General features: G+C 42.0%; 1 protein-coding gene across 2 annotated transcripts; it reads left to right on the forward strand.

Annotated features, from left to right (window-relative positions):
• The first annotated feature begins 109 nt into the window (after positions 1 to 109).
• Positions 110 to 21,292, forward strand: FBXW2 (F-box and WD repeat domain containing 2). 2 transcript variants are annotated; one of them, XM_035113392.2, is made up of 8 exons: positions 110 to 175; positions 3,184 to 3,292; positions 3,886 to 4,395; positions 12,706 to 12,900; positions 14,276 to 14,409; positions 15,481 to 15,567; positions 19,425 to 19,594; positions 20,667 to 21,292. In XM_035113392.2, exons 3-8 carry the CDS (start codon positions 3,906 to 3,908, stop codon positions 20,953 to 20,955), a joined length of 1,365 nt encoding a protein of 454 aa, XP_034969283.1. In that variant the 5' UTR covers positions 110 to 175; positions 3,184 to 3,292; positions 3,886 to 3,905; the 3' UTR covers positions 20,956 to 21,292. The 2 variants fall into 2 exon arrangements, with proteins under 2 accessions (XP_034969283.1, XP_034969284.1); XM_035113393.2 differs by lacking the exon at positions 110 to 175 and adding an exon at positions 360 to 407.
• The last annotated feature ends 1,577 nt before the right edge of the window (positions 21,293 to 22,869 follow it).

Consider the following 22,869-nt stretch of genomic DNA (forward strand, 5'->3'; position numbering starts at 1 on the left):
TCTATATTTCTATCTCTATGGGTAACTTAAGATAGATTTTTTTAAAAAAGTTTCCGTTTCTGGACGGAAGTGACCCCGAAATCCGGGGCGGGAAAGAGGCGCGAGGAAGATGACGTCAGGTGCTCACGCCGGAAGTGCCTGTGGTAGAGTGTTTGCTGGGACCCGGCGGCGAAAGGTTGGACCCCCGCCCCCGAAAAATAAAGTGTGTGGGAGGGGGCGAGGAAGAGAAGAGGGGCAGTGCGGTGTGAGGAGGGAGGACGGCTGAGGAGAGCGGCGGGAGGGGGCGGGGCTCAGGTGGGTTGTCATAGAGACCGCCTGCAGTGGGGGGGGCTGAGGGGCGGGGCGGGGCTAGTGGAAGGGGAGACGTAGGCCCTTTGGGGTGCAGTTGAGGAGAGGCTTCCGTTGAGGTAGGTGCAAAAGAAGTCGCGGGAGAGCCGGGATTGAGGAGGGGGTAAGGGGTGGAGAATAATGGGGTCGGGGAGTTGTGGCGTTGTGTTTTAATTATTAGCTGTTATGTATTATCCTATTTACACCTTCCTTTATTCCTGGGAGCTCAACGTATTCTCCCCTTCCCTGTTTTATCCCCACTGGGCAGCCGGCTTCATGAGCAAATGGTTGTTTGAATCCTGGTTTCGCAGGCACGGGTGCGACACTCTAGCCCAGCCTTTCCCAACCTTAGGTCCCTCCCCAGGTGTCTTTGGATGGTCCTGCTAGCTAGGGATGAGGGGAATTGTAGTCCGGTAACATCTGGAGACCACCCAGCTGATACCACAAGACTCTGCATGTCGCATATGGCAGTTCTTGTTCTCTAATACAGTTCTTGTTCTCTAAGGTATTGAACTAGTTAACATGGGTGTTCTCCCCACCCCAGGCTTTTCAGAGGCAAATTTCACATGTGAACACTATCCGGTCACAGGTGTGTCCTGAGGTGGGATCCCTTGGCCAGCAGCAAATGTAGTTGGACTATATGCTTTGGATGTAGAATGTTCTAGACAGGTTGAATGTTGTCATAATTACTTTAAAAGAAAAACAAATCATGTATCAGGTGGTGGAAAGGGTCATCTGCATGCAAAGTAGATGCTCTACGACTGAGCTATGACCCTTCCCCTATCCTCCTTCTCCAGATTCAGATCCAGAAACCTAAGATGCATAGGCTGATAAAGAGTGTTTTCCATGCCACATGTGTGTGCTCTTTTATGGGAGACGTATAATTATTATTATTTTTACATTTTGACTACACACTAATGCACAATTGTACTGACCCAATCCTTTGAAATAAATGACAAAAGTTCAGTGCAGTTTTACCGATAGGTGTGCTCAACTCTGTGTTGTATTGTGGCCAAAGTTTATAAAAGTAATCCACTTTTCTGATTCCACATCAAGACCCAACTTGAAAGAAAAAAATACACATGAGGCAGGCTATCTACTTTATACCTCAACCCCCCCCCCCAATTAACATCACCTGCAGCTTAAAGCTTCAGCAAAATTAACATAACTCTGTCTAAATAGTCGCATACATAAGGGAAAGGGTTTTTTGAAGGGTTTGGCTTTTTTACAATCAAGTGGTATAATAATCTGGGTATAATACTCATTTTGAAAGCATTCAACCTTCCCCTAAGGTTAAGGTTTAATGACTCCCCATCTTTCAATATCTAAAAAAGCCTCTTTTATTATTTTGTTTATATGAATTGTAACTAACCAAGTTATGTCTCTCGGCATTAAACCTAGTTATATAACAGATTTGGAGCAAATCTGGAATTGGTAATTCCTTAACTGAATGAGTAATCAATTTTCACGTATTGGCATCAATTCCAGTTTGGATCAGTTAATAAAGTATCCTGATGTTTTACCAAAAGCATTTATTGTTTGCATCAATATAGGAATACTAGTTTGATACCACCTGAAAAGAAAACCAACTTATGTTCAACTGAATTATGAACCGTTGTGTGAATCTATCAATGTTGTCTAATAGCACAAGCCAGGGGGTTCTAAACAATTATTTAAAAAGCAAAAGTGAAAGTGGACATCCTTGTCTAGTTCCTCAAGCCAGTGAAAAGGTGGTAGACATGATACCATTCATTTTAACTCTGGATTTAGGTGAATCATACACTACTTTAATTCATTTTATAAAAACTAAATGAAAACCAATTTAGTTAAAGCTACCTCTATACTGTACCTGTATACATAAATATTGTTGAAAAGCACTTCATTGCCTAATGATATAATTAAAAAGTAGTCTTTATTTTTATTTAAATCTAACAAATCCACCACTAATTTAATATTATCTGCTGCCTCATTTTTATAAAGCCAGTCTGGTCATTCTCCGTAACCACCACTATTACTTGCTCAATTCTATTTGCTATGGTTGCTGTTAAAATCTTTGTATCAACTTTACTCAATTAGACCAATAATTTGCCCAGTTTGTGTGGTCTTTGTCTGATTTGGGTATAACTGTAATAAAAGCTTGATTAAATACCTTTATCAGACATCTCTTCATACAGTTGATGAGGTTTTGTTACTAGTAGATCAATGTATGTCTTGTACCATTCAATAGGAAATCCATCAAATCCTGATGTTTTACCAGCTGTCATTTTAAGAATAGTTTGCTTGATTTCTGCTTCTGATATTAGTGAAAAATAACATTTACCTTTGTCAATAATCTAAATAAGGTTATTTTATTTTATTTTTAAAAGCTTCTACATCCTTATAAGCTACGGCTTTTAGTTTACTGTATAATTCCATTTTTTAAAATGTTCATTAATATCTTTTGAGTTTTTATAAACACCTTTCTCCCCTCTAATACTTGGGATCATGGTCTTATCCCACTTTGACAAAACTTTACCTAGTCTTTCGCAAAACAAGTATTAACACCTGGATCTTAACACATACTTTGCAAGAACCTTTATTGAATTTCAGAACTCCTTAACACATTCTTTGGAGCAAGTCCAGTTGGCATCAATGGGATTTACTCCCAAGACAGCATATGTAGAATTGCAGTCTAAATCCTAGTCATTATCACTGAAATATCCCTTGATCAGATGAATTCGGTTGGAAAGTTAAGGTGTGGTCAAAAGTGAGTGGTAACAGTAGTGGGTTTGGGAATCATTAGAGCACTCTGCAGTGACTGGAGAGAAGGAGAAAATCTGGCCTCAGTGACTTATGTCGTTCTTGTTACACCTACAGAAGAAATGGCCCCAGAGGAATCCCAATCCCAGTCGGGTTCTGAGGAGCAAGCAGACAATTGGCAGCTACCTTCTAAGCAACTATCTGATAATACAGACAACTACTTAAGGTAAATATGCCCTCTTTCCCATTGAACTCTGGTGCAGGGATAAAATGCTAGGTAGGGAAGAAAGTTGGGTGGAACCAATATGCATTGTGGTCCAACTCCTTGCCGCTATTCAGCAATTGTCTTTGAACAGGTCCTCTGATAAATCTAAACCAGTGGTTGGGACCTGGATGGGGCTAGCAGCCCATAGACTTGCCTTCCCCCAAACTTTTTGGACCAAGTCTGAGAGGAGAGCTTAGAAACCTACCTGTCAGGCACCTGATGTCACATTGATGTTTGGTCCCTTGTTTTTGTTTGATCATGCAGTGTGAAACCAAACGTAAGGACTAGCAGCTGAAAATCATAGGCTTTCAAAGGCACTGCTATATTTTGCACTGGACAGACAAAAATCCCACAATTTTTGCATGTTGTGCTCAGCACATTCAGTTTAACAGGGAGTTCTCCTTCACATTCTCCATTGCTGATTTTTCTTTATTAACTGCCCTGTGCCATGTTGTTTGAAGTGCATCTGAGGTGGAGTGTGTCATTTTTAATTTTTTAAGATGTTCATATTTGGTTTTTGAGCAGAACTAATACTGTATTTTGATGTCCCACAGGTAAATGTTTCCATAACCTTATGGAGAGAAAGGACTTTGAAGCATGGCTTGATAATATTTCTGTTACGTTTCTCTCTCTAACGGACTTGCAGAAAAATGAGTCATTGGATCACCTGATTAGCTTGAGTGGGGCTATCCAGCTCAGGCACCTCTCCAATAACCTAGAGACCCTCCTCAAACGGGACTTCCTCAAACTTCTCCCGTTGGAACTCAGTTTTTATTTGTTAAAATGGCTTGACCCTCAGACCTTACTCACGTGCTGCCTTGTCTCTAAGCAATGGAACAAGGTCATAAGTGCCTGTATGGAGGTGTGGCAGACTGCCTGTAGGAAACTGGGCTGGCAGATTGATGACTCTGTCCAAGATGCTTTGCACTGGAAGAAGGTGTACTTGAAGGCCATCTTAAGGATGAAGCAACTAGAGGACCACAAAGCCTTTGAGACCTCCTCACTGATTGGACACAGTGCCAGAGTGTACGCACTTTACTATAAAGATGGACTTCTTTGTACAGGTAGGACGGCCCAAATGGCTTGGGTGTAGTGGTGTGATGAGAATTAGTGTTGTGTATGTGTGTGAGAGGGCTGTGAGCCAGGAAGTCACCAATTTACTTATTTATTTCACAAAATGTATACGCTTGGTTTTTTCAAAATACATCAAAAGATAAAACAATAAAATTATACCTAGAAACACGTACAATAGTACAGGCAACTTCCCACTTATGTGGGGCTTACATCCCCCCCCCCCAAACATAAGTGAAATGTACGTAAGTGGGGAGCTTGAGTGGCTTTGTTTTCTCTTCTCCCCCCCCCCCACACACACATCCACTTTTGTTTGGAAGGAAAGGAGCAGAACAAGGGCAATCTAAAGGGTAATGAAGACCCCCTTCCTCCCCTCTTCACCTTCAATCTTGGCAGGAAGGATAGGGAAGCCGCGCAGCTGAGTCCGCTGCAAGGAACAGCTTCCTGCCTTTCAGCTTCCCACACACAATTTTGGAACCTGCAGCCCTTTTGACACATTTAAAAGCTTTTGTTCTTCATTAGGTGGATATAGAAGGGATTTTTTCCAGGGGAGCCCCCGCCCCTCACCAGAGAGGCTGGGAAAGCCGCACAGACAGGACTTGTGAAGCGGCTTTCCCGATTCTCAGCTGGTGAGCATGATGGTCTTTTTCAAGCCTTCATAATCTATAGAAAAAAATCATTTTCCAGGGTGGGTCTCCTCTCAAGCCATGGGGACTCTCCTGCCATTTCCCGGTTTGAATAGAATTATTTCCAATTTCCCAGTGCGTGTATACGATTTCACATGAGTTGAATACGCGTAAGGGGTGGTGCCTGTACTTTAAAACACACAAAACTTTGAAATGCTAAAACAAGTTAAAACTCACATCAACTTTCTAAGCATCTGGGTAGGCTTGTCTAAACAAGAATATATTTAGCAGGCACCTAAAAGAATACAGTACAGTGAAGGCAGCTGCTTGCTATTAATAGGCAGGGAGTTCCAAAGTGTAAGTGCTGCCACAGTAAATGATTGAGTTCTTACAAATGCAGAATGGGTATTATGTGGCACCTGTGGTAGTACCAGTTCCTCTGATTGAAACGGTCAAGTGGGCGCACTTGGGGTAAGCTGATCTCTTAGGTAAACTGGCCCCAAATTATTACTGCCATTATATACTGATGATAACACCTTGAACTTGCCTTGGTCACAAATTGGCAACCAGTGCAGATCACTGAACAGGCACTATATGCTGACAATGCCTCACTCCTGTCAGCAATCATGCTGCAGCATTCTGCAGTAACTGCAGCTTCCGGATCAGGTGCAAAGGAAGCCCCCGCCCCAAAATAGAGCATATTACAATCTTGAAGTAACCAATGCATGATCTAATGTGGCCAGACTTTCCCAGTTCAGGAATGTCTATAGCTGTTGAACCAGTTACAGTTGGTAAAAGGCACTTCCAACCACTGTATATACCTGAGCCTCCAGTGACAGAGCTGGATCCAGAACACTCCCAAACAGCGAACCTGCTCCGTAAGGGGGAGTGCAAGCCCGGCAAGGACAGGCAATTAACCATTTGCTGTAGTGAAGATGTTAGTGTGTGGATTCCTAGGAATAGTTAAAAGGGCAAGGGGGATGGTAACTGTTGGGATCAGTTAATTGAAATCGAATTACTATCAAGTGACTCTAGGTTTAAGATCCTTTCCTGGAACATTGTGGGCTGGAGGAAAAAGGCCAATGACCCTGAATTTATTAATTTTATTATATCTTTTGATGTTATTTTACTAGAAGAAACGGGGACTCGTTTCAAAATCAATTTGATGGGATATAAATCACATTCTATTTTAGCCCACAAATTCTAACCCTTCTTTCTGCGTGGCAGACTAAACTTAAAATCACCCCCCTCAAGACTTTTGAGGGATTTTGACCACCCTTTGGAACTTTGTATTGTGAAATAAAAATAGTGAAGAAGAAAAGATTGGTAACAACTGGATTGACTGTCTGTTAAGCATTCGGAAGAGGAAAAAAACTGGAGTTGGAGGTAATGGAACTGAGGATTGGTAGGATGGACTCCAGGAAGAATAATTTGTTTAGTGGGGAGGATGGAGAGGAGATACAGATTTTGTTGAGATTACATCAATCCACCCCCTTGAAGCTTAAAGTTGGAAATATTGTAAGAACAGTGAAAGGGACAGGATGGACCATAGTGTATACCATCTTGATGACCTCTGAGACTTTCAGACAGAAAAGAAGAGATGTGGATTGTGTTCATTTATTAATGATGTGGCTGTATGTAAAATTGAGTATTAAATGTGGTGAAATATGAAGGGTGGGTGACGCTGGAAGATTGGCAGTCTTAGAGGTGGGGAATGTATATTATATATTTATATTTTTTATAAAAATTCCAGGGGCTTCATTTTCACCCTCTGCACGTCGCACCAGTGAGGCTGAGTTGTTGATTACTGGAGCCAGATGTCAGACAGCAATGTTCAAGGACATGTTAGGGAGGAATGTGCATATGTTGTCTGGGAGGAAGCAAGATCTGTTTTTCCCAGGCAACGTGTTACTCAAGAGGTATCAGAAGGAAATGTTTGAAAATTGATGAATGACCATTATAGATAAATAAGGATTTACTCTACTCAACTATTTTGAGGACAGGTTATAACAATGTATGAAAGTCATAGCAGAAATTTGTAATTATGAACAGGTGATGTGTAGGGAGAAGGGATAAATGTATTTTGAAATGATAGTTGGAAAAGTTATTTTATTGGGAGCAACAAGGGAGGGAGGAAAATAGAGGGGACATCTGGGGTGGGTGCGAAGTCAGCTTTTAAATTTGTATTGAATTTGCATTAATTTGGTGACCATTTGTAAAAAATACGGTAAAAAGAATTGGCAAAAAAAGAATCACTCCCCTCAAGACATGTGATAGCATTGTGCAGGCTTTTCTACTGAGTTTTTAAATTTTAGTTTTAATCATAATTAATGTATATATTCCTCCCTGCTCTAGCAAGCAAAAACTATTGGGTTATTGGAACCATCTTACCCTATTCCTTGAGGAATTAGAATTGCAATTTCCCACTACAGTATATACTTGTCAGTCATGGGTGATTTTAATGCAAGAGTGGGCAAGGATAATCTTTTTTTAATAAATATTTTTATTAATTTTATATTATCAAACAACAACAAAAAACACACTCACAAATGTACATAAACTTAACACACTTAACACACTTACGAAAAAACAATAAAACAAACAAGGAGAAAAGAATAATTATATAAATCATTACATTATCCATCTCATTACTATGGGACTTCCCTCATCCCCTTTCTCTGAGTTTCACATTTTAGATTATTACTTAGCAGGTTCATCTTAAAAGTATGATTCATAGCAGTCTCTATCTTTCCTTTCTATCCTAGTTTCTATTTTTCATCTGTATTGCCAAAAGTCTATATTTAGCATCCGTAAGGTTTAATTATATCTTACAACAATCCTTTAAGTAGTCTCTAAATTTCTTCCAATCTTCTTTTACCTTCTCCTTCTGGTCATGGATTCTTCCGGTCATTTCGGCAAGTTCCATAAAGTCCATCATCTTTATCTGCCAGTCATGAACTGTAGGCATATCTTGTAATTTCCAAAATTTTGCAATCAGTAAGCTAGCTGCGGTTGTGGCATACAAAAAGAAGATTCTATCTTTTTTAGGGATCTCATCACCAACTATTCCAAGCAAAAAGGCTTCTGGTTTCTTTATGAATGTGTTTTTAAACACCTTTTTAAATTCATTATATATTTTTCCCCAGAAGTCTTTTATCTTGGGGCAAGTCCACCACATATGGTAAAATGTACCTTCTTTTTCCTTACATTTCCATACATTTTAGCTAATTTAACAGGTGTTAAATACCAACGGTACATCATTTTCAACAAATTCTCTTTCAATACGGTAAAGGTAAAGGGACCCCTGACCATTAGGTCCAGTTGTGACCGACTCTGGGGTTGCGCGCTCATCTTGCATTATTGGCCGAGGGAGCCGGCGTACAGCTTCCAGGTCATGTGGCCAGCATGACAAAGCCGCTTCTGGCAAACCAGAGCAGCACATGGAAACGCTGTTTACCTTCCCGCTGTAGCGGTTCCTATTTATCTACTTGCATTTTGATGTGCTTTCGAACTGCTAGGTTGGCAGGAGCTGGGACCAAGCAACGGGAGCTCACCCCGTCACAGGGATTCGAACTGCCGACCTTCTGATCAGCAAGCCCTAGGCTCAGTGGTTTAACCACAGCGCCACCATTTCATAGTTTTCTTCCACAATATTTCCCAATCACTTATAATATTATGTCCCAGGCAAGGATAATCTTCAGCTTGGTGACACCTCACTAGGGCTGGGTGATATCAGCTTTTCAACGTTGTGGTGTATCACAAGCCAAACATCGCAGTCTGGCAAAATACCACAATGTTGAAAAAACAAGCTGCATTGGCCTCAGCCTGCAAGGCGCTGGGTGAAACTGCCGCAGCTCTCACAGCTCAGCTGGGGCGCAGGTGTGGGCTCCTGTTCCTCAGCTGACCCAGCCGAGGTGAAATCGCTGCTGCTCCTGAGTCCCTCTGATACCAGCAGCCTAATGTTGAAAGCGGTGCTGGTAGCAGAGGGACTCAAGAGAGGTGATGGTTTCACCTGTTATATACCACTGGGTGAAGTTGCTGTTTCATATACAGTGCTACCTTGGTTTTAGAACAGCTTAGTTTATGAGCAACTTGGAAATGGAGCGCTGCAAACCCGGAAGTAGGTGTTCCGATTTGTGAACTTTGCCTTGGAAGCTCAATATGTCCCACTTCCTGTTGAGTGTGTTCCATTTGTAAATCAACCCCCCCCCCCTGTTGAGTCTGTCAGCTGCTGAGTCCCAAGCACCCATGCAACACAGAGGTATTATTTGGAGCCTTTGTTTTTGCTTTAAAAAATGGTGTTTTTGTTTGTGTGGCTTTTTCATTTTTTGACTGTGACCTGTTCTTTGTTTTGTGGGACTGGCTTGTGACTTTGTTTTTGTGACTGTGTGGAACCCAGTTCAGCTACTGATTGATTGACTGATTGTGTGACAGCAGAAATGGATAAAAGCCCCCCATCCAAACAATGACTATCATCAGTTCACATAAGGGAAAAAATATTTTTAATTTTTATCATCTACAATACTGTCTTATTTATTTTATACTACAGTAAATTGATTATTGCTTTCATTTTATGGATCAATGGTCTTGTTAGATAGTAAAATTCATGTTAAATTGCTGTTTTAGGGGTTGTTTTTAAAAGTCTAGAATGGATTAATCCATTTTGCATTACTTTCTATGGGAAAGCACGCCTTGGTTTTAGAACACTTTGGAACAGACTTCTGGAACGAATTAAGTTTGGGAACCAAGGTACAGTACCACTAAATAGCACAGAAGGCTGAAAAACACACTCCTAGTGCTATGCGCTGGTCTTGATCCTGAAGATAAGATTGGAACCGCTGTAATAGTGTCCCTGATTCGCATTCCCCGGAGGCAACCAAGAAGGATACTATGCTCAGCGCTTTCAAAAGCTGATGAGAGATCAAAAAGCAGGAGTAACGTTGCACTCCCTTGTCCCATTCGCTACAAAGAAGGCAACCTATATTCTAAGTTCTACGTAGATTAAACCCTTTGAAATTAATATACCTAAGTTAATTGCAGCCATGAATTTCAGTTGGTCTACTATGAGTAGCACTAATGGCTCCCAGTCTGTTGCTAGTTAACATTCTACCTGTTTGCATAGAATTGTTGAGTTGGAAGGTACCCCAAGGGTCATCTAGTCCAATCCACTGCATTGCAGAAATCTCAACTAAAGCTTCCATGGAAGATGACCATCCAACCTCTGCTTAAAAACCTCCACCTTCTGCGAAGCGCACAGAATGCTTCTGCACATGCACGCGCAGCGGAACCCGGAAGTAAACACTTCCAGGTCCGCCTTGTTCGCAACCCGCAGCGCACGCAACCCAAGGTATGACTGTATTGTGAATCTTTTCCTCCATGAATTTGTCTGCTGCTCATTTAAAAGCATCCAAGTTGCCACTGCTTCCTGTGGGAGCAAGTGCCATAGTTCAACTATTCACCATATGAAATAGTACTTTTTAAATCTGTCCTGGATCTTCCAATATTCAGCTTCATTGAGTGGGCTGAGGCTGGGAGGCTTGTCTAAAGCTGCTTAGTGACATTATAGCAAGACCAAGATCTGAATAGAAGATTTGGTGATTCACAGCTCCCCATAGGCCATGGTAATGGTCAGGCTCTGCTCCATGGATCCCAGACCTTGTTCTAGCCACAAGCTTTCACTAACGTTGTAGAAATGTATTTGATAAAAGCATGCAGTATCTGTATTTGGACACTACAATAAGCTATGGTTTGTTGTGATAGGAACAGGCCTGGTCCCCCTTGACAGATGCAAGGACAAGCTTTGAAGCTTTTGCTTCTATTTAACTGCAGCTTGCCATCTTGCAGAAACCCAATACATTGTGATTCATTTTTACTATGTTGCAACAAACCAGCATCAGACCACTGTTTATAAAGTTGGCTTATTTCCACAGATTGTAATTATGTGTAGAGACACTTTACAGTTCATGTGTCCTACTAAACTGTGGCTAATAAGAAGCAAAAGTTTCCAATTTCCTTGCACCAGAGTGCAGAGGAGTAGTCTAATCTTGTTGCTATAGTTTATTGTGATGTTTGTACACAGCCAATGTGTGCTAATATTAAAGAAAATCCTCTTCGCCATTCTAAAACCTACAGCACATTCTGAGGAGGAGGCTGCTCCTTCGGCTTCACACCAGTCTTCCATACAAATTCTCCTACCCTGCCTTGGATCTGCTGTGGAGTGTGGATCTCCCTGTGAGGGTGGCTTTTCCCACCTTTTTTTGCCTTAAAACCAAATGTTCAAATTATCCATTAATGAAAGGGCAGCAAGGGGACAGGCAGCATTGATTTGGTTATACAAAAAGCAGCTGACCTAATATAAATAATCATTTCTGTTTTGAAAAGTGGAGGATTTATTTGCAAGCCAAAGTTCTTAATCCTTTGAGATTTCCTACTAGCGAGAGAGTTAATTGTCACAGATCCTATCGTGTGTGACCAAAAGCTTCATCTTCCACTATTGAAGGCTAATGATTTTGCATGACTAGGACTTTCTGTTCTGCACCAATCACCTTACTTCCCAAATCAAAATTCTCGTTTGCTTAATTGTGCTCACTTGTTCTGCATCATAAACTCAGGCTTGGAAATCTTTGTCGATGACAGGAAGGGCATGGATATATTTCTGAGTTTTCCCCCGCATGCATGAGAACTAGAAACTTGTTATATTTTTAAATGCCAAGCAGAGGTCCCCCCACAAGATATTCAATATAGTTTTAAAGCAGGAGTGTCTTTCCTTCTTGGGTCGAGGGCTGCATTGATCTGTGTGCATTCCTCCAGGGGCCACTTATCAAAGTGAGCACAGCACAGAAATAATAAATGACCAATTTTGAGGGATCTTGGAGGAGATCACAGAAAATTTTCAGCAGAACAATATCATGGTGGGGTACTTTTGGGAGCAGAGAGCAGTCAGCAGGGTTAACTTCTTCATTGTAAAATTGGGATGGGGGGGTTCTTAGATACCTTTTTAAGAAAGTTTGACATCACAACTTTAAAGCTCTCTTGTTCCAATAATTCCCGAATTAAATGGTATAGAAGAACAGCTAAAGTGCCAATTCCCATGTGCCCAATAACTTGCCTGAATAGTGTCTCTGTGTGTCTCTGTGTGTGATTGAGTGCTCAACTTTCCCTCCTTCCATTCAGCCCCTGGGTAGGTAATTTCGCACTGTGGTTTTAGGGATGATCAAATTATTCAAGGCACTCTTTTGTGGCGGACTTGCTCTCTGCACCCAATTTGCCCTGTTGCACTTACGTATGACCCATTGGTCTAGGCATGCCTTGGGATCAGAGTGGAATAAGTACTAATACAGAAACACTAAGGCCACTCCTCTTTGACTGGGTTATTTTTCTTTTCATTTGTTATGAAAGTAAAACAGTTTTAGGTGTTAAAAAAAGGCCTCCAAATTTTGATCAGATGTTTGGAAAACAGTGAGACAGACCCTAACCAGTGACTGTTTCTGGATGGGTCACTGAGAAGCTTAAGTAGTACCGGTAGCTGGCCAAGTAGTGAAACTATGGCTGATCTGAACACAATTCTCCCAGGTCCTGGTTGGATGCCATTGTTTTGTGGATTATGTTGGATGCTTTCTGAACCTTCTGACTTCTCAGCCACTAAACGACACTTCATTTCTTCCTTTCCGACTGCAGGTTCAGATGACTTGTCTGCAAAGCTGTGGGATGTGAGCACAGGGCAATGCATCTATGGGATTCAGACCCACACCTGTGCAGCAGTGAAGTTTGATGAACAAAAGCTGGTCACGGGCTCCTTTGACAACACAGTAGCCTGCTGGGAGTGGAGCTCAGGAACTAAGACCCAGCACTTCAGAGGCCACACGGGGGCAGGTGTGTCGGGGTCCTCAGGAATACCTGAAGCCCTTTAGATCATTTCAAGCAATATCTGTCTGCAAGCTAGCCCTGCTAAACATCTTCCCTAGTTTAGCAGCTACCCTACTCACTCTCCTTGTTGGATCAGGCTAGTTGCCCATCTAGTCCAGCATATTGTTCTCACTGGCAAACCAGATGCAAGCAGGACCTGAGCACAAGAGCACTCTCCCTTCCTATGGCTACTGGTATTCAGAAGCTTTGCTGCCTCTGACTGTAGAGGCAGAGAATAGTCATCATGGCTACTCACCATTGATAGCATTTTCCTCCATGAATTTGTCTAATCCTCTTTCAAAGTCATCCAAATTGGTGGCCATCACTGTCCACAGCAGGTGCAACTTCCTGTTATGAGAGAGGGAGAAAAACTTCTCTTATCTACTTTGTCCACCCCAAGCATAATTTTGTAAACTTCTATAAGGTCTTACTTGCCTTTTCTCTAAACTAAAATGTTCCAAATGTTGCACCTTTCCTCATGGGAGTTACTCCATCCCCTTGATCATTTTGGTTGCCCTTGGAGGCCATGCTTTCCATCAAGTCCCGAGTGGCCCATTGTAAGGTGTCAGCATGGATGTTAAAGTCCCCTAGGACAACCAAACTAGGTGTCTCCAGGAAAACATCCACCATGACCTGAAGCAGCTTGGGCAGGGAATCCTTGGCGCAGCGGGGAGGTCGGTACTCCAAAAGGAATCCTGTACTGCCCCTATTGCCCAACTTCCAGAACATGCACTCAGAAAACTGGGTCTTCCCAATAGGACACCTGGTGTAAGCTAATGACTTCCTAAAAATCACTACAACCCCCCCCCACCCCACCCCATATGACCTGGATTGCTGCGCATAAGAGAAACCTGGTGGACAAGCAGTGGCAAGAATAGACCCATCTGCCTCATCCAACCAAGTGCCTGTTACACATGCCAGATATGGCTGGGAGAGACTCCCTGTTTGAAACCCTCGAGAGCCGCTGCCAACTCATGCAGACAGTCCTGAGCTACATGAACCAATAGCCTGGCCCAGAATAAGACAGCTTCCTAGGCAAGGGATCCCCCTCCCCTGGCTGTAGTTCTCTAGCTCTAATCATTGGGTAGGCATTGCCTAAGTATCTAAGTATTACCTGGCTATCCTTCCAAACTTGTAAATTCTGCACCCCTATTACATGGAAGGGGAAACACTAAATTTCAAGGAAGCCAAATCAATACAACTGCAGTGTGTGTGCAATTGACTCACAATTGCACACACACACATCCCAAAATAACTGCATGGTTACTTTGATCTGACTCGGTATAGAGACCAGCATGGCCAATCTTTTTTAAAGTTCCCTTTTCTTTTTTGGCTTTTGTAGTTTTCAGTGTTGATTACAATGACGAGCTCGACATCCTGGTCAGTGGCTCAGCGGATTTCACTGTGAAGGTCTGGGCCTTATCAACGGGAGTGTGTCTCAATACACTAACAGGGCACACGGAATGGGTCACAAAGGTAGGCTGGGTTAGCTCCCTTCCTGTTTCGCAGTGGGTGTCATTTATTTATAGTTGCATTTATATCCCACCTTTCCTCAAAAAGCTCAAGGTGGCATACGTAGTTCTCTCCTTTTGTCCAATTTTATCCTCATAACAACCCTGTGAGGTAGGTAGGTTAGGTTGTAAGATAGCAGTTGGCCCAATGTCATCTGAGTGGGGATTTGAATTCTAATTTCCCACGTCCAGTGCTCTATCTGCTACACCACAGTGGCTAAAATTTAACTACAAACCATTTGAGGTCCAAACTTATTTGCCAGCTTTGCATATCTGGTGGTAGAGGGCAAGCCTACCACAGGCAGGAATATAGGTAATTGCTTTTTGCTGAGTCAGACCACTGGGTCCATCTAGCTTGCCTACACTGACAGGCAGTGGCTCACCAGGGTTTCAGACCTTGTGTCTCTCCCAGGCCTACCTGGAGATGGCAGGGATTGAACTTGGGACGTTCTGCATGCAAAGGAAGAACTCAGAGCTACAGTTGCTGGTTCCCAACATGTGGAGGAAACCATGATGTGCATGCAGCATTCTATATTTTTTCTTTATGTAATACCATTAGTACACATGATGGTTTATAGAGCACAAGAGGATCAATCCCTGCTCTTAAGAAGCTTACAAAAATTCAACATAGGGAAACAAGGAAAAAGAAGGAGGCGGAAACAGAAAGTGAAGCAGTGTGTGGTTGTTTCAGTTACATCCTTAAAGCAGGGTTGTGCAATAAGCTTTACAGGAAAAAGTGGGTTTCAATACAGCATAAATCAGTTTGTGTAAGAATGTGTAACAACAGAGATCATTCTGAAGTAAGAACAAGAAAATCTGTTCCAGCTGCACAGTGGGTTAGTTGGATACAGTGCACAGCCTCCATTGTGGCTTCTCTTTCTCGGACATAATAGAGCAGGATCTGGCATTTCTTATAGTGAGATAAGATTTCTACCTCCCAGGACATAAATGTATCTGAACAATCATTACAGTGCTTTTTTAGTGACCTGTCTGACATTTTGCCTCAAGCCTTAGACAAACTTTGTTCCTACTGCAGGTGGTCTTGCAGAAGTGCAAAGTCAAATCTCTCATGCACAGCCCTGGGGATTACATCTTGTTAAGCGCAGATAAATACGAAATCAAGGTATGTATAGTCTCAGCTTCATGGAGCTCCAGAAATCAGGGGAAATTGCAGATGTAAATAAATTCTGGAAAGTCACAAGCCCTTGCTGGATCAGACTAGATATGTACAAATCTGAATCTGACTAGGAAGCTGCCTTATGTTGACTATCAGTATTGTCCACACTGACTGGCAGCAGTTCTCCAGGGTTTCAGGTAGTGGACATTACTAGCCCTACCTAGAGATGCCAGAGGATTGAACATGAGAAGTTCTGCCTGCAAAGCACATGCTCTGTGGTCCTTCTCCCTAATGGATCCTAAGGGGTGAATTATTCTGTCCATTGTCTACCAGCTGCTTGGTAGGTAGAAGGTTTTTTCATAAGCATGTCAAGAGGCAGGTTTTAGAGGATGAGGCTTCCCTTCTGTAGAAAACAGAAGGAGGAAAATAATATTTATTGCAGCCATAGGCCAACATAAGGTAAAAGCACCTACTTCGCATGACTAACGTGGGTACATTAATTTCAGTGGGTCTACTCCAAGTAGAATGTTGTTGCATACAGCCCAATGCTGGGTGCCTATTAATAAAAAATGGTTTTACCATGAAGGCATCCAAGCGAAATTTACCCTCAGAGAATGTTTTAGGGCCTTCCATCAAAACCCTAATCCAACCACCAAAATTGAACTACAATCCAAAAAAAAGAACTATAAAGAGCTGTTAAAAATATAAAAAAGAGCTGCAGACTCCCTTATTTGGCAGGCCCTCATTAAAGCCTCCATAGAAAAAGATAATATTAATTACTGGAAGATTATCTCTAGCCGAACCAAAGTGTACAATGCGCCTATAACAATCCCTGCAGATGTATGGGAAGAGCACTATAGTGCATTGTTTAGGGATCACGAGCACCCCGCGCCGTTTGCTATCTCTTTGGATAACTCACCATTGTGGCCCCCAATTTCTGAATCTGAAGTCTCTTCTCTAATATTACAAATGAAATCTGGTAAAGCTCCAGGAAGTGATTTCATTGTTGCTGAAATTCTAATATCGCAAATAAATTGGTGGGCTCCGGTCCTTGCAAATCTGTTCGCATATATAGACGCCTCAGCCCATATCCCTAAAGATTGGGGGTTGGCCATAATTGTTCCTATATTTAAAAAGGGTAACCCCTCTGATCCATCTAATTATAGACCAATTAGTCTCTTGAACGTGATCTGCAAATTATACAGAAAACACCTGGGCCTAAAATTGTGTGAATGGTTGGACCATAATGACTTATTAGAAACACTGGAAAAAGTCACTGTATGTGGGCTTTGTGGACCTAAAGGCAGCATTTGATTCCGTGTCTAGGTGAAGGCTTTGGGCTAAACTGGCAGATATGGGCATCAACAGAAGGCTATTACTTCTGTTAATTAAATTACATGAAAATAATACCCTTCAGATAAGACTTGCACAGGATGGCAGACTTTCCAATGGAATTCCAGTTCAAAAAGAGGTCAGACAAGGATGCTTACTGGCTCCATTTTTATTTAACATCTATGCTAATTCCTTAATCACATGTAATTGATACTCCCCCACCTGTGTTTTCCAGTGGCAGAAAAGTTCCAATTTTAATGTACGCAGATGACGCTGTACTTCTTTCTCAAACCAAAGTTGGCTTGAAACAAGCGTTAGAGAAATTTAGTGATCAATGTAACACCGAACTGCTAACAATTAATTTTGCTAAAATTAAATTGTCCGCTTTGGCCGCTCTTTTAGGAAACACAATTTGAATATGAAGGGAAATGCCATAGATCAAACTAAGAACTTCCAATATTTAGGCATCACCTTCTCTTACAACGTCAAATTCTCAGCACATTTGACCGCATCCACCACCTCAGCAGAAAGAAGTGCTAACGCCATATTTAGAAGGAAAGGTGCTGGTTTCCTTCCTATGGCCTTAAAAGTCTTTCAGGAAAAATCTCTGGCCCAACTTCTATACGGTTCACAAATTGGACTCTCTGCCAATCTTAAGATTCTTGAAACAGTTCAATCAAAGTTTCTTAGATCCCTATTCGGCACCCCTAAGAGCACATCTAATGTAATATTAAGAAAAGAGGCAGGAATGCCCAGAGTTGAATTAAAAGTCGGGGAACAAGCAGTATCCCTCTGTTTGAAAATTCATTATAACCCAAAGGGAATGTTATCTCATTTCCTGGCCGCAGCCCCTTTTATCCACCTTGGCTTACGCAAATTGCTAACAAGATCAAACAAATTGGCCTAAACCCAGAATATCTCTTTAATGGTACTCTGAATAAGGCAAAAACAATCATTACTCAGAGGCTTTTCAATATTGAACTGCAAAAAGAAGATGCCTTACTTCCTAAGAACTACAAGTGTCTAAAATATTGGCCTAATCTGGCAGCTGCCCCGTATCTAACCAATATTTTTTATGAATCTCATAGATGGGCCTTTTCCAAAGCCCGATTTGATGCGATGCCTTCAGCTGTGTTACATGGCAAATTCTTGTGTATACCAATCGAAGAGCGCTTTTGTCCATGCATGTCCAACAAGGTGGAATCTGTTATTCACATTCTATTATTCTGTGAATTCTATAGTGAAGAACGATCGTGACTCATTTTACCCCTATTATCAAAATTCACACCCTTGCAATATTATCTGGAATTTCCCCCCGAAACATTACGCAAATTCCTTCTGGAAGATTCTTTGAGCTCAGTATCCTACAGCAGGCATGTCCAACAGGTAGATCGTGATCTACCGGTAGATCACTGGACGTCTGTGGTAGATCACCGGTAGATCAGTGGCTCCCCCCAAACAAGCTAGAAAACTTTGGCTGCCCTAAAAAAAGTTCAACATCTTTTCCCTGCACCCCTAAAATGACCTGAACCACAAAAAACAGGGCTTTCCTTCCAAATAAAAAAGCTCAACATCGCTTTCTTCCCTAAAGGAGCTCAACAACAAAACAGGACTTTCCTTCTTAAAAAAAAGCTCAACAACTTTGACTTGAACCCCAAAAAGGAGGGTAGATCACTTCCAGTTTTTAACTCTTTGAGTAGATCGCTGTCTCTTGGACGTTGGCCAGCCCTGTCCTACAGTGTGGCCAAATTTCGCACCCTATCTATTAAAAAACGTAAATCTCTTTTATTGAATAACATATTATAACAATTTGTCCTGCCCTCCGATGATGATATTGCTACTACAGTTCTTAGTTGAATCTCTTATTCTTTTATGGTGTTTTATTCCACTGGACCTGTATTTTAAGTATGTATATTCAATTAGTATATTGACTGTTAAAACCCCATATCGGTCGTTTTTATTGTTTATGTAGAGAATTATGCAGAATTTCTGGTTTGATATGCTGGCTGTTAGCCGTAATAAACATTGACTGACTGCATACAGCCCAATAGTAATAATGGGTTATCTCAAACTAAGTTTGTCTAGCAGTAGACCTATTGAAATCAATGGATCTAAAATAACCACGCCCATTATTTTCAATGGGCCTTTTCTGGGTAGAACCAGCATGGGATACAATCCAGTTTTATCATCATCAGTATGCATGGTACTTTGCAGTGTAACATAAGCAAAAAAATAAAAGTACAGGTCTCTGCCCTGAGAAATTTATAAACTAGACGGGGAGGAAAGGGCTTAATTGCAAGGCTCAAAGGCAGTTACACAAACTTTTCCCATAACGACTGTGGGTTAAAAAGAGCTGCACCCATGAGGCTTTGCAGATGTTGAAGTGGGAGAGCTTTCCTTCAAGAGAGAGGCAGGGTTCTAGGAGGGAGTTCTTGGCTTGAAGGCCTGCAAGGGAGACTTCAAGTGAAGCAAAGTATACCCCCTTTATCCTTCCTTGTTGCCACAATCATTGGTTGATTGTATTGTTACAGATCTGGCCCATTGGGAGAGAGATCAACTGCAAGTGCTTAAAAACCCTTACCGTCTCAGAAGACCGCAGCATCTCCCTCCAGCCTCGGCTTCATTTTGATGGCAAATACATTGTCTGCAGTTCAGCTATTGGGTTGTATCAGTGGGACTTCGCCAGCTACGATATCCACAGGTAAACATTCTGGATTTGAGGCCAACATATGCAGAGGTTGTTGGGGTCTGTATTCCTCCTCCTCCTCCTCTTTTTCTTCTCTCTCTCTCTCACACACACACACATATATCATATATATATATATATATATATATATATATATATATATATATGCATATGTATGTATATTATTGTTCTCTGTGTATGTGCCACAGAAGCTTCAGTAAAGCAGTTAAACACACCAACATGAAATAGTTGTTTTTAACAGAGTTGTTCTAGTTGGCACACACAAAACACTCACACTATTTACACACACACTATATAGAAAACCTTCTTTCTCGCTGGTCCCAGAGAGGGTTCTGTACTTCAGAGTCCTTGCTGAAACAAAGTCCATTAGCAAGTTCTAACTCTGGTTGCTCAGAATCCTGCAACTGACTGAGTTCTCTTGAGTTCCGTAGTCTGGCAGTTCTCCTTTTCAGATGATTTTTTTCAAAAACTCTTCACACAAATCTACAGTTCAACAGATGGCGTTCAACAATTCCTGCAATCTCTTATCACAACCCACACTTTATGCTTTAAAGTGAACCCTTTTACTGTATACACAAAGTTGCTTGCCAAATCTGCCCAATAACATAGATAAGAAGGTTACCACATTCAGCCAGGTGCATTGTGAGGCATGAGCCACTATTTCCAGCTCGTGTGGAATTAACCCAGTAAACACTTTTCTTAATAGAGGAAACTTAAGTGTTGATGCTTCCTGGGTCATGTTCCCGGAGTGTGCTGTGGAGGTCTGGCCAAGAGGTCTAAAGTGGGCAAGCTAAGCCGAATACCCGGACAATGTCAGCGATAACTTGTAAGAGTCAGGTTTTGAATGACTGGTGCCATTCCAAATGGGATTCCTTTGGTATCTTGCATTTACATGGCAAGACACCAGGATGCCAGGTTCGTAAAGTAGCAGCAGACTGCAATCTAGATCATATCAACACCATTAAAAATATCATTTAAAAAATCAGCTTCTGGAAACCAGCTATCCATTCCATGCAGCATTTTCTTCTGATATTTGTGGTGGTCTGTTTCTTCTCTCCCCTTGCAGGGTTATCAAACCTCCCGAATTTGCGAACTTGTCCTTGCTGGGCTTCGGTGACATTTTTGCCCTCCTGTTTGATAACCACTACCTGTACATAATGGACTTGAGGACAGAGAAACTGATCAGCCGCTGGCCACTGCCGGAATACAGGAAGTCAAAGAGGGGCTCGAGCTTCCTGGCCGGGGAAATGGATTGGCTGGACGGTTTGGATGGTCAAAATGACATGGGCCTGGTCTTTGCCACCAGCATGCCAGACCACAGTATTCACCTGGTTTTGTGGAAGGAGCATGGCTGAAGCAAGCCAGCAGGACTACGTGACAAACAAAACCACACAATTGGGCCAGCCAGCGATGAGCCAGCCAGAGGAGACTGTGCATGAACCAAAGCAGCTCACCTTAACAGATATCATCATGCAATGCACAATCATTTTGCCTTCATTTTTTCTCTCTCTGTCATGACAATAGGCAGGGGAGTCGCAAACAGTTGCAGAGAAGAGGGGGTGTTTGTTTTCACTTTGTTTAAGCATAATGCACCATACAGCATGCGACTATCCCCCCCACCTCTGGCTCATGTATTCTCATACATTTGAGCACATTCTTAACTATGATTTTAGTTTCCCTTTTTTTTTTTTTTTGAGAGGGGGTGGAGGCAGAAGCGGGTTGGAAATGTATTCATAAGAAAGGATATTATATGTCAGACACCTCCTTCCCACACCCATATTTCTTTATGAAAGGAAGAAAAAGAAATGAGGATGTTAATCACACACCCACATCTTATTCACAGCCAGTGTGAAAGATATGATGGCTCTGTAAAAGGGGACCATGCTGGTCAATTAATTTCTTTAGGGCTGGTGTTACTTTTTTTTATTTGCCATGCATGGAAGGGATGGACACTTGAGCCTGGAGAACTTGCAAGTTTATGAATGTGGGTATTGAACCTGTGTGTGGTTTACTGGCTTCAACATCCAGGGTTTCTGGAGTCAGGTCTTGGGACTGTGATGGTGGTGGGGAGAAACCCACAAACCTGAACTCCACTCTTGATATAGAAACAAGCAGGCAAGATCAACAGCCAAATGGCTGCCTCAGGAGGGATGCTTTTTCTCATTAAAGCATATTCTTTGGTCAAAGATGAATTGTGCAGGCTGGTGGGCTTCTGTTCAAAGGACAGCTCATGTTCATTAGAGGTTCAGGCAGCTGGTATACCTCTTTTTAGCCCTCTTTGCAAGAGCTCTTGCAGCCCCTGCTTCTAGTGAGATAAAGCAAGGGCGTTAACAAGGACAGTGAGTAGATTGCAACAGCAGGCAAGCCACACTTTCCTCAAGAAGAGAGTGGGGAAAGGAAATGTTGAAAGTTTTATAGCAGTGTCTGCCTGCAGTGCAGAGGCAGCTACCTCCACAGGCATACTGAGGCTTCTGTTTCAATGATGGCTCATTTTAAAACATGTCATCCTGGACAATATGTTCCCCACACTTAAAAGGGCAAAACTGAGTCTGCTCCAAACCCTGGCAAATCCATTTGAAAACCTAGCTGAATTGAGTTTGAAACTTTAAAAGTGGAGGTAAGGGGATGCAGCAGGGATGTGATGATGGCCTTCCCATCTTCCTGTGCTGCTGAGAAGGGAGCTGAGGCAGAGGTGGTAAGTCTTCCGGCACGTGCTATAAAAGTTTACACAACAATTTTAATTTAAAAAAAATCTGCCTGTGTTAATTATTGTCCCAATGTGAAGTTTTTGGAAATGAATGCATTTGGACTTCTTGGGCATCTGTGGTGCATTTTCTCTTGCTAGCAGCTGATAATGTATACTACCATACTTTGTAGAGCATCATCTGAGAATTTCTGCAAAGTTAAGGTGCTGTCAAAGGCAGGGAAGCATAGCATACTAGTCTCAGTTTGTGTTTCCTAAGCTATTGAGATCCCAGGAGGAAGTGTAGAGCAAGCATGCAAAGCATAAATATCCAATGACCCACCACCAACAACTTATATCAGACTAGGATAGAAGTTTTTCTGATCCCCGTCTCCCCCATCCCAGATCAAGTACAAGATTTCCTTAAAATAAAAAAAAGTTAGAAATCAAAGGAAAGACTAAATAATAAAGCACCACAGTGCTGAAGGCCCATCTAGTCCAACATCCAGTTCTCACCATGGATGAGTGCTGTGATCTAAACCACTGAGCCTCTTGGGCTTGCCAGTCGGAAGATCAGTGGTTCAAA

This window comes from Zootoca vivipara, chromosome Z (genome assembly GCF_963506605.1).
Source record: "Zootoca vivipara chromosome Z, rZooViv1.1, whole genome shotgun sequence".
Taxonomy (NCBI): domain Eukaryota; kingdom Metazoa; phylum Chordata; class Lepidosauria; order Squamata; family Lacertidae; genus Zootoca; species Zootoca vivipara.

Coding starts and splice junctions, on each gene's coding strand:
- FBXW2 (XM_035113392.2), top strand. CDS start 3,906: ATGGAGAGAAAGGACTTTGAAGCATGGCTTGATAATATTTCTGTTACG. Junction 12,901..14,275: donor CAGAGGCCACACGGGGGCAG/GTGTGTCGGGGT, acceptor TGGCTTTTGTAG/TTTTCAGTGTTGATTACAAT. Junction 19,595..20,666: donor GCCAGCTACGATATCCACAG/GTAAACATTCTG, acceptor CTCCCCTTGCAG/GGTTATCAAACCTCCCGAAT.